The 13,731-nt window shown below is 43.7% G+C and overlaps 1 protein-coding gene across 5 annotated transcripts in view; it reads right to left on the bottom strand.

Moving 5' to 3' along the window:
• ASTN2 (astrotactin 2) overlaps positions 1 to 13,731 on the bottom strand; it is a 433,657-nt gene that overhangs the window by 256,702 nt on the left and 163,224 nt on the right. For all 5 annotated transcript variants that reach the window (XM_087880005.1, XM_087880006.1, XM_087880007.1 and 2 more), the window contains exon 5: positions 8,457 to 8,564. In XM_087880005.1, the coding sequence (XP_087736131.1) occupies positions 8,457 to 8,564 (108 nt within the window). The remainder of the gene's footprint in view (positions 1 to 8,456; positions 8,565 to 13,731) is intronic.

The following is a 13,731-nucleotide window of genomic DNA, read 5'->3' as shown; positions in this document are numbered from 1 at the left end:
GAGAAGCAACCTGGAATAAGGAGAAATTTCCTAAGGCTGAGAACAATTAACCAAGTGGAACGAGTTGGGGGTGCTCCATCATTGGAAGGTTTTCAAGAAGAGATTGGACAACCATTTGTCCAGAATTGTATAGGGTCTCGTACTCGAGCAGGACGTTGGACTAGAAGACCTCCAAAGTCCATTCTGTTATTCAGTTAAATTTCCTGTGTCTGGGTTCCGGGTTTCGCGGGTTGTAGAGACCACTCCCTCCCCTTCGACTGCTGTAGGTAACTCTGGGAGACAGCCTTGAGAGAGATAAGTCTGTAATGTGCATCTGTGTTTGGCTGCCCTGCTGTTTGGTCAGTTTCCCATCCCCTCTTGTTTATGGCAACACGAGAGCAGGCCAGGGATGCTTTGCGAGTTGACATTCTGACAGTTAGAATAATTAATCAATGGAGCAGCTTGCCCTCAGAAGTTGTGGATGCTCCATCACTGAAGGCTTTTAAGAAGAGATTGGACAGCCACTTGTCTGGAATGGTATAGGGTCTCCTTCTTGAGCAGGGGGGCTGGACTAGAAGACCTCCAAGTTCTCTTCTAATTCTGTTACTCTGTTATTCTGCCATTCTGATATATGTATTACCGTGTTTCCCCGAAAATAAGACCCTGTCTTATATTTTTTTCGAACCCTGAAATAAGCGCTTGGCCTTATTGCCATGCGCTCAAAAGCCTGATTGGGTTTATTATCAGGGGATGTCTTATTTTGGGGGAAACAGGGTATCTATCTATCTATCTAATATATCTATCTATCTGTTATCGATCTCTATCTATCTATCAGTTATCTATCTCTATCTATCTATCAGTTATCTATCTCTATCTATATATCTATCAGCTATCTATCTGCTATTTCTCTCTCTCTTCTATCAGCTATCTATCAGCTATCTATCTATCTATCTATCTATCTATCATCTATCCATCCATCCATCCATCCATCCATCCATCCATCTATCTATCTATCTATCTATCTATCTATCTATCTATCTATCTATCTGCTATCAGTTATCTATATCTATTTATTCAATCTATCAGATATCTATCAGTTATCTATCTATCTACCGTGTTTCCCCGAAAATAAGACCTTGTCTTATATTTTTTCGAACCCTGAAATAAGCGCTTGGCCTTATTGCCATGTGCTCAAAAGCCCGATTGGGCTTATAATCAGGGGGTGTCTTATTTCGGGGGAAACAGGGTATGTATTGCAACATCCCAAGTTCTTGGGAAGAACTCAGTGCTATGAAGTTCAAAACTAGCTGAAGAATCCATTGTTGTGAACAGACAATACTACTCCTACTCCTACTAATGATGATGATGATGATGATGATGCCAAAGCCATCCTTTGCAAGCTAGCACACATGTTTGTATTTTATTGCCTCATGGAACAAGGCTTGTTATTGTGCAATGGGTGCAAGTAGAACAATTAGTTCAATTTGTTACCTGGCACACTTGGAACACAATTAAATTAGAAGTATGGCTTTGCTGTCAAGATAAGAGCCAAGCTGGTGTGATAATTCTTCAACTCTGCAGCACAGCACTCAATTACTTTGCTGAGTCTGTATCGGGAAATGATGGAGGGACGGAGGGAAGGAGGGATGGGGGAGGGAGGCAGGACGGAAGGAAGGAGGGGAAGGAAGGAGGAAGGGAAGGAAGGAGGAAGGAAGAGAGGAAGAAAGGAAGAGAGAAAGGGAGGGAGGAAGGGAGGGACGGAGGGAAGCAAGCAAGAAAGAAAGAAAGAAAGAAGGGAAGGGAGGGAGGAAGGAAGGAAGAGAGAAAGGGAGAGAGGAAAGGAGGAAGAGAGGAAAGGAAGAAATAAGAAGGAGGAAGGCAGAGAGGAAGGGAGGAAGAGAGAAAGGAAGGGAGGAAAGGAGGAAGGAAGAGAGGGAGGGAGGGGGAGGAGGGAGGGAAGCAATAAAGAAAGAAAGAAAGAGGGAGGGAGGGAAGTGAGAGAGGAAGGGAGGAAGAGAGGAAAGGAAGAAAGAAGGCAGTTAGGAAGGGAGGAAGAGAGGAAACGAAGAAAGGAGAAGGAGGAAGGCAGAGAGGAAGGGAGGAAGAGAGGAAAGGAGGAAGGAAGAGAGGAAGGAAGAGAGAGAGAAAGGAAGGGAGAAAAGGAGGAAGGAAGAGAGGGAGGAGGGAGGGAGGGAAGAAAGAAAGAAAGAAAGAGAGGGAGGGAGGGAGGGATGGAAGGGAGAGAGGAAGGGAGGAAGAGAGGAAAGGAGGAAAGAAGGAAGAAGGCAGAGAGAAATGGCGGAAGGGAGGAAGGGAGGAAGGAAGAGAGGGAGGAAGAAAAGAAGGGAGATAGGAAGGGAGGAAAGAAGAGAGGGAGGGAGGGAGGAAGGGAGGAAGGGGGAGGAAAGCAGGAAAGAGAAGGAGGAATGAGAAGAGGGAGGGAAGAGTGGGAGGGAGATGAGAATTGGCTATTCCCCCCCCCATTCTTAATCTCATTTGCTTCCGCACTGAAATATTATTAAATGCCTCTCAATTCCAGTGGGAGGAGAGGATAAAAGAAAACTTATGCTGGTGTAACAGATCGGGAATACCTAATTCTCCTTTAAAGGGTCTTGTTCTAAAGACCAGATACAAGTACCGATCAAAGCCAGAATTTTCCTAACCTCTTTTTTAAAAAACAAACAAACAAACTTGGGTATCTTTTCAATCAGACAGAGGTCTACACCAGCTAATTTGTCATTAATATAAATATATTAATATACATACATACTATGTATAACCTTGACTATTTATACTATTTATAAATAATATATTTATATTTATTTTTATTTATTTATACTATGTATATGTATATTTATACTATGTATACCCCTGACTGGGTGGCTCAATGGCTAAGACACTGAGCTTGTCGATCAGAAAGGTCAGCAGTTCGACGGTTCGAATCCCTAGTACCGGTCTCCTGCGTGAGCAGGGGGTTGGACTGGATGACCTCCCAGGTCCCTTCCAACTCTGTTACTGTTACTTAAAAAATACACACACACACATCCCTGCAAATTGGACGACCGAACAAATGAAGAGAAGAAGAAGAACGGGAACGCTTAAATCTGTCTCCTGTTTTGCTACCCTTGCAAATAAACTAAAATAAAACCGAAGGGAAGTGCTGGAAGCGCTCAAATCAAAGCCAAACCTGCTTATCTCAGCCATACAGCGCAGGGAACGTATCGTTGGACAGGAGAGAACCCAAATCCCCGCGGTATTAATTAGACTATAATGGGATGGCGATGTTGGTTTATGAGGCAATAATGCCGCTCCCGAGAGGCCCAAGCGGAAGCCTCGGTTGAGTCTGTTTATCCCAATAAAAAGAGCCGTCTGAATTTTCAGGAAAGGAGAAGCGAAGGACGGCGAAAGAGAAAGGGGTCTAGTCCAAGGTCAAAATATTCTAACGACAAACACAGTTTTTTTTAAAAAAATTTATTTTAATTTGATTTATATGCCGCCCTTCTCCGGAGACTCAGGGCGGCTTACAATGCGTTAAAGCAATAGCCTTCATACTTTTGTATATATTTATACAAAGTCATCTTATTGCCCCCACAAACTGGGTCCTCATTTTACCTACCTTAGAAAGGATGGAAGGCTGAGTCAACCTTGAGCCTGGTGAGATTCGAACCTGCAGAAATTGCAGGCAGCTGGTGTTAATTACAGGGTGCATTAAACCACTGTACTACCAAGGCTCATTCCTGTAAGTTCATCTATCTTAGGGAATAGTTACATTGGGAAGGGGCCTTGGAGGTCTCCTAGTCCAACCCTCTGCTCAAGGAGAAGACCCAATATATACCATTCTGGACAAAATGGCTGTCTAGTCTCGTCTTCAAAACCTCCAGTGAGGAAGCACCCACAACTTCTGGAGGGAAAGCCTTCAGGTACTTTGGAGAATAGGTTGACTTTTTCTTCTTTGGGGGCAGCCCCTTAGATATGGGAAGACAGCTATCATGTCAGAATGCAGAATAATAGTGTATCACTTCTGTGTGTGTGACTTTGAACTGGTTCAGAAAGGGTCATCCTTCAGTTAGAACACAGATCATAGAATAACAGAGACGGAAGGGACCTCGGAAGTCTTCTACTCCAACCCCCTACTCAAGCAGGAGACTCTATACCATTTCAGACAAATGACTGTCCAGTCTCTGCTTGAAAGCCTCCAGTGATGGAGCATCCACAATTTCTGAAGGCAAGACCTTCCTTTGGTTAATTGTTCTCACTGTCAGGAAATTTCTCCTTAGTTCTAGGTTGCTTCTCTCCTTGATGAGTTTCCACCTATTGCTTCTTGTCCTGCCTTCAGGTGCTTTGGAGAATAGGTTGACTCCTATCCTCTTCTTTGTGGCAACCCTTGAGATATTGGAAGACGGCTATCATGTCTCCCCTAGTCCTTCTTTTCATTAAACTAGCCATGTCCAGTTCCTGCAACCCATTCTTCATATGGTTTGTTCTCCAGCCCCCTAATCATCTTTCTTTCTCTTCTCTGCACTCTTTCCAGAGTCTCAACCTCTTTTTGATAAGTATACATTTAAGTATAAATAAGTATACATGTAAGTGTAAATTTGGAAGGCTTTCATCTTGATCTTTTGGAATATACCTATTGCTACTAAAATATCCTTCTTAGAAGCCCATCTTGCGTGTATTGAAGTGATATTGAAAACTGGTCATTTGTCTCTTTAACTCTTGGAGAATAGCTTGACTCCCTCTTCTTTGTGGGAGCCCCTGAGATGTAATGAGATATAATGGAAGATGAGTAAATCTTCCATTATGATTTATGGGGTAATATCAAGGAAGTGCAGAAATGTAGCTCTTATCCATCTCCCTGGTAGATCTTTCCACCTACTCAACATCAGGGCCATGGATGAAGAGATGTCCAGATTTTTCCCAAAAGTCTCCTGGAGTAAGTAGTAGCCACCAAATCGATTGATCTTGGTCGTTCTTGGTTACACCTAGACTCAAAACTCAGCAATGCATTCTCCTGCATGGTTTGGCTTTATGCATTAGCCTCTGTCCCGCTAATTATCTCTGTTGCTCTTCTCTGTAGCCTTTCTAGAGTCTCAACATCTTTTTTGTTATGTGGTGACCAAAACTGGATGCAATATTCCGAGTGTGGCCTTACCAAGGCATTACAAAACGGTAGTAACACTTCATGTGATCTTGATTCTATTCCTTTGTTAACACAACCTATCTCACAGACTTTCTCCAGGAAAGTCTGACACCCTCACACTTATTTTATTGTATTTCTTTATTTATTTATTTCGTCAAGCATGTATTTGATAACAGATACAAGTGTAAAGTAAACTTAATCTCCCCTGGTTAAATATTTATGCAATACAGAGCACTCTCTCTCCCTCCTTCCCTCCCTCGCTCCCTCCCTCCCACCCACCCACCTTTTTCTTCTCCTTCCTTCCTTCCTTCCTTCCTTCCTTCCTTCCTTCCTTATTTCTTTCCTTCCTTCCATCATCCTTCCTTCCTCCCTCCCTCCCACCTTCCTCTTCTCCTTCCTTCCTTCCTTCCTTCCTTCCTTCCTTCCTTCCTTCCTTCCTTCCATATTCCCAATATTTTCCTCCCTCCCTTTCTCCCCCTCCCTCCCTTCTTTCCTTCTTTCCTTCCTTCCTTCTTTCTTTCTTTCCTTCCTTCCTTCCATATTTCCCATATCTTCCTCCCTCCCTTTCTCCCCTCCCTCCCTTCTTTCTTTCCTTCCTTCCATCCTCCCTCCCTCCCACCTTCTCCTTCCTTCCTTCCTTCCATATTCCCCATATCTTCCTCCCTCCCTTTCTCTCCTTCCCTCCCTCCCTCCCTTTCTTCCTTCCTTGCTTCCTCCCTCCTTCTTTCTCTCTCACACTCTCTCTCTTTGCTGATCTTTCAATTTATTACTATTTATTATTATTCATCTCCTCTTTCAATGGAAAAGGCTGGGTATTCCCAGCACATGGGTGCATTAAGCAGAACCGTTCCAGTTCTCAACCACAGACGCCGGCGTTTGCGTGACGACCTCTTCCATGCGAGTGCCTGATTGTGAAAATATTTTTTTTTCCCCTGAGTTTCTCTGGAACAGATTCAGCCCCTCCCTGCTCCCTGCCTTTTGCTATAATTAAGAGAAACCAGCAAAGATTGACGAGGCGGTATCGTGGAAAAGCCTTGGTTACAGTTGAACTGTTCCTCAAATGTCATTATTTGTTCACGCTTAATTTCTTCGGTTTTCAAAATCAATTCCTGCCTTCCCGTAAAATAGAATGAAGTGCCAGCTTTTTTTTTCAAGGGAAAACGAGCCTTCGGAAACAAGACAAATGGGGCTGGGGTGGGGGGGTGGGAGACTTTTTTTAAAAAAAAGTAATTAAAATTACTTTTTAAGAGAATAGATTGACCTATTCTAAGGGGCTGCCATCAAAAAGAGGGGAGGTCAACCTCTTCTCCAAAGCACCCGAAGGCAGGTCAAGAAGCAATGGATGGAAACTAATCAAGGAGAGAAGCAACCTAGAACCAAGGAGAAACTTCCTAACAGTGAGGACAATTAATCAGTGGAACTGCTTGCCACCAAAAGTTGTGATTGCTTCATCACTGGAGGTTTTAAGAAGAGGCTGGGCAGTCAGTTGTCTGAAATGGTACAGGATTTCTCCCAGTTAGCAGCTGGAGGTTGAAATGAGGTTCTGAGAGGAGGAGGAGGAGGAGAAAGAGGAGGAGAAAGAGGAGGAGAAAGAGGAGGAGAAAGAGGAGGAGAAAGAGGAGGAGGAGAAAAAGGAGGAGGAGGAGGAGAAAGAGAAGGAGAAGGAGAAGGAGAAGAGGAAGGAGAAGGAGAAGGAGGAGGAGGAGGACGAGAAAAAGGAGGAGGAGGAGGAGGAGATGACTGGACTAGAAGAGCTTCAAGGCCCCTTCCAACTCTCTTAACAATTCTCTAAATGCCACACCAGCATTTTAGCCTTCTTGCTTTAGGGATGTTACAAAACAATGACTTGGATTGATGTTTGGGCAACCCTTCACTCGCTGTTCTGCAACTGCCTGAGGCCTGATTCAGTGGTACAATCCTGAGGATGCCAGATTCTCTTTCTTTCTTTCTTTCTTTCTTTCTTTCTTTCTTTCTTTCTTTCTTTCTTTCATCTATCTATCTATCTATCTATCTATCTATCTATCTATCTATCTATCTATCTACCTACCTACCTACCTACCTACCTACCTACCTACCTACCTACCTAACCTACCTGCCCATCTATCTATCTATCTATCTATCTATCCATCCATCTATATTTGAACTCCTTGATGTGTCCGCAAAACCCCCCACAAATTCCTTCCAACTGAATATCGTAGCGTATCAGAGGAAAAAAGGTTGTAGGAAGGTTAACCGCTTGTCATTCTACATTAGCCGTCACCATTTGCCTACATTGGAAAACAGCAATAAATGCAGCATTTTTTTTTTAAAAAAAGGTATTCCTTACCTGCAGGCTAAACAGGTACTTCATATCACATCAGAAATCCACCGTAATGCACTCAGGAATATCCCACTGAGATTTATTTTATTTATTTAAAATATTTTTTTTATGGATGATGATCTTTCGTGTTGCAACTCTGAGTGGTTCACAAAACAACAATAACAGAATTGTTTAAGGTGGTTAGCTATAATCAAATCTTCTTCTTCTTCTTCTTCTTCTTCTTCTTCTTCTTCTTCTTCTTCTTCTTCTTCTTCTTCTTCTTCTTCCTCCTCCTCCTCCTCCTCCTCCTTCTTCTCTTCCTCCTCCTTCTTTTCTTCTCCTCCTCCTCCTCATGTTTTACGTTTAATTGTTTAAGGTGGTTAGCTATAATAAAATCTTCCTCCTCCTCCTCCTCCTTCTCCTCTTCTTCTTCTTCCTCTCCTTCTTCTTCTTCCTCCTCCTCCTCTTCCTTCTTCTCCTCCTCCTCTTCTTCTCCTCCTCCTCATGTTTTACATTTAATTGTTTAAGTGGTTAGCTATAATCTAATCTTCTTCTTCTTCTTCTTCTTCTTCTTCTTCTTCTTCTTCTTCTTCTTCTTCTTCTTCTTCTTCTTCCTCTTCTTCTTCCTCTTCTTCATCCTCTTTCTCCTCCTGCTCCTCCTCTTTCTCCTTCTCCTTCTCCTTCTCTTCCTCTTCCTCTTCTTCTCCCCCTCCTTCTCCTCCCCCTCCTCCCCCTCTTCCCCCCCCTCTTGGACAAGTCAATATCTGAAGAATAAACTCAACGCTGGAAGCAAACCTAAGATGAATTGAATGGACCGAATCTGTGACGAGGATAACTGTGGACACCAGAAGCATAAATTCTGCCAACTTGAACAGACGTTGCAGCCCCCGCCCTCTTCTCTAAAATGCACCAACTTTTGGAAGCAACATGAATACAGTGGCTTTTCAAGCGTGTCGCATTTCAATTCTCCTGGTGATAGAAGTGAAGGTATCTTCCATGGGTTCCCATGTAGCCCGGTCTTCTTTCTTTTCAACTTACCTTTGCTGCGTCGGCGGCTTCGGTACTGCTCGGTGTAGCAGGTCAACTGGGTCTCGTCGTCTGCTTCTGAACCGGAGTTGCCCTTGGTGTGACCGAATCCAACACCACCTACAGAGAAAAAAAACAAATCAGTTTTTTCATGCCCACCAGAGAACCTTTCCGGGCGACATCTTTGCCAATGCAACAGCCGTTTTTGCTGCAAGAGGTGTGTAAAAATACAACAGCCTCCTGCTCTTCTTTGTCTTACGTAAAATTAGAATATAATATAATAGAATTCCTTATTGGCCAAGTGTGAATTGAGTGGAGTGGAATGGAATGGAATGGAATGGAATGGAATGGAATGGAATGGAATGGAATGGAATGGAATGGAATGGAATAGAATAGAATAGAATAGAATAGAATAGAATAGAATAGAATAGAATAGAATAGAATAGAATAGAATAGAATAGAATAGAAAGAATGAGATGGAATGGGATGGAATGGAGAATAGAATAGAATAGAATAGAATAGAATAGAATAGAATAGAATAGAATAGAATAGAACAGAACAGAACAGAACAGAACAGAACAGAACAGAATAGAATAGAATAGGATTCTTTATTGGCCAAGTGTGATTGGACACACAAGGAATTTGTCTTTGGTGCATACGCTCTCAGTGTACATAAAAAGACAAGATACGTTCATCAAGAATCATAAGGTACAACACTTTATGATAGTCATAGGGAACAAATAATCAATCAAACCATATTAGGAAACAGTCAATATAAATCGTAAGGATACCAGCAACAAGGTTACAGTCATGCATTCATAAGTGGGAGGAGATGGGTGATAGGAACGATGAGAAGATTAATAGTAATGCAGACTTTTCTAACCATGTATGTATTTTCATCCAAATTTTTTTTACCTTCACACATGTCCATCACATGTGATAATAAGTACCTAGAGTCTAATACAGGGGTGCTATTTAGCAGGTTCTGACAGGTTCTGGAGAACCGGTAGCGGAAATTTTGAGTCGTTCGGAGAACCGCCAAATGCCACCTCTGGCTGGCCCCAGAGTGGGGTGGGAATGGGGATTTTGAAGTATCCTTCCCCTGGAATGGGGTGGGAATGGAGATTTTGCAGCATCCTTCTCCTGGAGTCATGAGGGAATGGGGGATTTTGCAGTATCCTTCCCCTGGAGTGGGGTGGGAATGGGGATTTTGCAGTGTCCTTCCCCTGCCATGCCCACCAACCACGCCCACAGAACCGGTAGTAAAAAAAATTTCAATTCCACCACTGGTCTAATACATCTTATTCTTTGACTTCTTAACATGCAGGCTTTAAACTTCAATATCATTTATCCGCAATAGGATACTTTTAGATTTATTATTTTTTTTTTAAAGGAAGGAGGAGGTTGGAGAAATTGCTTATGGTCAAAAAAAATCTAACATTGTATTCAAAGAGAAACGGCTCATTAGCGTGCTTGACGGCTAACTTTTATGCTTTGGCTACGAGCCAGCTTGCCTTCCTGCTGTGATTAGTTGGCATCCACCCAAGTTCTTGGTAACTCCTAATCTCGGAAGCCATTAGGAGCAAAGTTTGCACTGAGACCACGACGAAGGCAGCTTCATGGCAGACAGTAATTGAATTAAGATTTTTTTTCCCGAAGAATTACGACTCCGAAGGCAACCTGGTAAAACGCAAAGCCTTCGTGCAGCTAAGGACCAACTGTCTTAACGTGCATTGAGCTAAAGTTTATTTGCATTTTCTCTGCAATCAGCCACCGATCCATGGGATCCATTTTTGGGTCTGGACGTTTGAAGCTTCAATTTGCACACACGGAGAGACATAGAGCCTAATAAAATTGATATTAATAAATCTAAAACCGTTGCTGCAGTGTTTCCCCAAAAATAAGCCCTCCCCAAAAATATTTAAATGCATGTGCAGCCGATCCCCGCCATTTCCTCTGATTAGGGTTAGGGAAATCAGGTAAGATGGCAAGAGGAGCCCCGTCTCGCTCCACATGCCCCAAAATAATAGATCTCCCCAAAAATAAGGCCAAGCGCTTATTTCGGGGTTCAAAAAAATATAAGACAGGGTCTTATTTTCAGGGAAACATGGTAGATGTCTTTTGTACTCTGGGGTAGTGTTTCTCAATCCTAGAAACGTGAAGATGTGGAAGGGGATGGGACTTTAAATTCCTGGATTCCACAGCCACCAGGTAGGTGGAAATATTCAAGCAAGCTGGCCATGGGTTTCTGGGAATTGAAACCCACCCATCTTAAAGCTGCCATGGCTGAGAAGCAAATGTTAATCTGGGGTGTTGGAGAAGCAGCAGAGAGATCTTTGGGTCAGTCATTCTCTTACTCTAGCATCAGTGTTAGAAGGGAGTGGGCTTTGTGGAGGAGGAGGAGGAGGAGGAGGAGGAGGAGGAGGAGGAGGAGGAGGAAGAGGAAGAAGAAAAGGAGGAGGAGGATTGTGGGGTCCTTGGTGCTGTCTGAGCTTGGTATTTTCTTGAAGTTGTTTCATTACCCAACTGATGATGAAGGTAACATCATCAGTGCTAGAAGGGAGTGGGTTGTATGGACTGGAGGAGGAGGAGGAGGAGGAGGAGGAGGAGGAGGAGGAGGAGGAACTGTGAGATCCTTGGTGCTCTCTAAACTTTCTTTCTTTCTTGCAGACGTTTCATTAACCAGCTAGGCAACAACATCAGTGATAGAAGGGAGTGGGTTGCATGGAGTGGAATGGGACGAGGAGAAGGAGAACTGTGGGCTCTTTAGCACTCTCTAAGCTGGGTTGTTTTCTTGCAGACATTTCATTACCCGACTAGGTAATATCATCAGTGTTAAAAGGGAGTGGGATGGGGGTAGGTGGGAGGAGGAGGAGGAGAATTGTGGGGTCTTCAGTGCATTCTGAGCTTGTTGGTTTTCTTACAGACGTCTCAAGACCCAACTAGGTAACATCATCAGCACTGCAAGGGAATGGGGTGTGTGGAAAGAGGAGGAGGAGGAGGAGGCGAAGGAGAAGGAGAAGGAGGAGGAGGACTTTAGAGTACTTGATGCTCTCTAAGCTTGTTTTATTTGTTCGTTGCTGTCGCAGGTGTTTTACAGCCCAACCTAGGCAACATGATCCGTGCTTCTCTTCAGACAACAAGGGAGACAACTTTATCTATTTGAGAACATCAGAGGGGGAAAAAAAAACCCACCCAACCCCACTTTGTCTCTCAGGCTGAGATTAGCGCAGCTTCCCTTCTGTTTCTCTCGAAGGCTAAAAATACAGAGAGAAAGCTGCATTCCATGCACTAACCTCAGCCTACACAATTTGTGGGTGGGGGGATTGTGCTTATCGGCGCCAGCTTTCTTTCAAAGAAATAGATTCACTGCCGTTTTGGAGTTCTCCCGTCCATGAAAGCAACCCCATGGTTCCATTTATTTCCCCTGGATCTCTGCAGCTCCGTCCAATGACAGAGCCCCCAGACATCACCGCATCGGTCTTTGGAGAACGGCTGCTACAATAAACCAGTTAGAAAAATCCAATAAACTTAAGGTCTCACTATACCAGCTTTCATCCCCATGGAACTGCTGCCATGCCTTAAATAGAGGCATTTGTTTTCCTTGCAGGAAACAAACCTTTCCCAAGCTCCCTAGAATACCTATAACTATATACATGCCTGACTACTGTGTTTCCCCGAAAATAAGACCCTGTCTTATATTTTTTGAACCCCAAAATAAGCATTTTGCCTTATTTTCGGAGAGGTCTTATTATTTTGGGGCACGTAGAGCACGATGGAGCTCCTCTTGCCGTCTTACTTGATTTCCAGATCTGCATTTCAATATTTTCGGGGAGGGCTTATTTTCGGGAGTAGGCTTATTTTAGTGCATGAGCAAAAAAGCCCAATTGGGCTTATTATCAGGGGATGTCTTATTTTGGGGGAAACAGGGTAGCAACAGCAATAGCACTTAGACTTATATACCGCTTCATAGTGCTTTTACGGCCCTCTCTAAACGGTTTACAGAGTCAGCCTATTGTCCCTAACAATCTGGGTCCTCATTTGACCCACTTCGGAAGGATGGAAGGCTGAGGGAGGGAGGGAAGGAGGAAAGGAGGGAGGGAGGGAGGAAGAAAAGAAGGAATGGAGGGAGGGAAGGAAGGAAGAAAGGAGGGAAGGAGGAAGGAAGGAAGAGCAATAGCACCTAGACTTATATACCGCTTTACAGTGCTTTACTGCCCTCTCTAAGCGGTTTACAGAGTCAACATATTGCCCCCAACAATCTGGGTCCTCATTTTACTGACCTCGGAAGGGTGGAAGGCTGAGTCAACCTTGAGCCTGGTGAGATTTGAACTGCCAAATTGTAGGTAGCCGGCAGTCAGCAGAAGTAGCCTGCAGTACTGCACTCTAACCACTGCGCCACTGTGGACTAGATAGATAGATAGATAGATAGATAGATAGATAGATAGATAGATAGATAGAAAATAAGACCTAACTGGAAAATAAGCCCTCGCATGATTTTTCAGGATCTACCCCCAAAATAAGCCCCAGTTAAGATTGTCAGTCAGACGGAGGCGTTTAGTACTGTATTTTCCCCAAAATAAGACCTAACCTGAGAATAATCCATAATGTGTCTTTTGGAGCAAAAATTAATATAAGTCTTATTTCGGGGGAAACATGGTATATATATGTATGTATGCATGTATGTATGTATGTGTATATATGTATATATATATATATCTCCAAGATTTTATTTATCCAAGGAGGCCTCAATTCATAAATAGCCACGGGCAGGAAGGAGCGTTAATTTCTACTTGATTAAGATAATTGATCGGTTAAGGCTGAGGTCACGGGCTGATTAGTAAGTGATGAGCGTCAGAGCGCCAACGTATGCATGCGGCACCACCGATGCCCTGGAGGAAGGAGACGTTTCTCTTCTGGACAAGCCCAGCCTGGAACACAGATGCCTCCCGAGCCCGTTCTCTGCGCGCTTTCATTTGGCTGCTGCATGCATCCCGGTGATGGATGGTGCTGACAGGTTAAATTATCCAGGCTGCACATCTTTAGAGAGCCGTCGACAGGGATCCTGCATTTTCTGATTATGTAGAACCTGTGTGGGTTTTAAAAGGTGGTGAGGGGAAGATTGGGGTGGGGGGGACGATGCACAGGAGCGTAGCAAGCCGAGGGAAACGGACCTGTGCAAACAGCTCCCCGTAGCTCTACTGGCTTGAATGAGAGGTAAAGGGCAGAGAAGGGACAGCTTTGGAGGCAAGATCTGTGCTGGGTGCTCAGCCTATTTTGGCTCTCT

Source organism: Pantherophis guttatus, chromosome 16 (assembly GCF_059756535.1).
Source record: "Pantherophis guttatus breed Tessera chromosome 16, ASM5975653v1, whole genome shotgun sequence".
In the NCBI taxonomy this organism is placed as follows: Eukaryota; Metazoa; Chordata; class Lepidosauria; order Squamata; family Colubridae; genus Pantherophis; species Pantherophis guttatus.
Note: the sequence above shows the minus strand (reverse complement) of the source record. Positions and strands in the feature narration are given on the sequence as shown.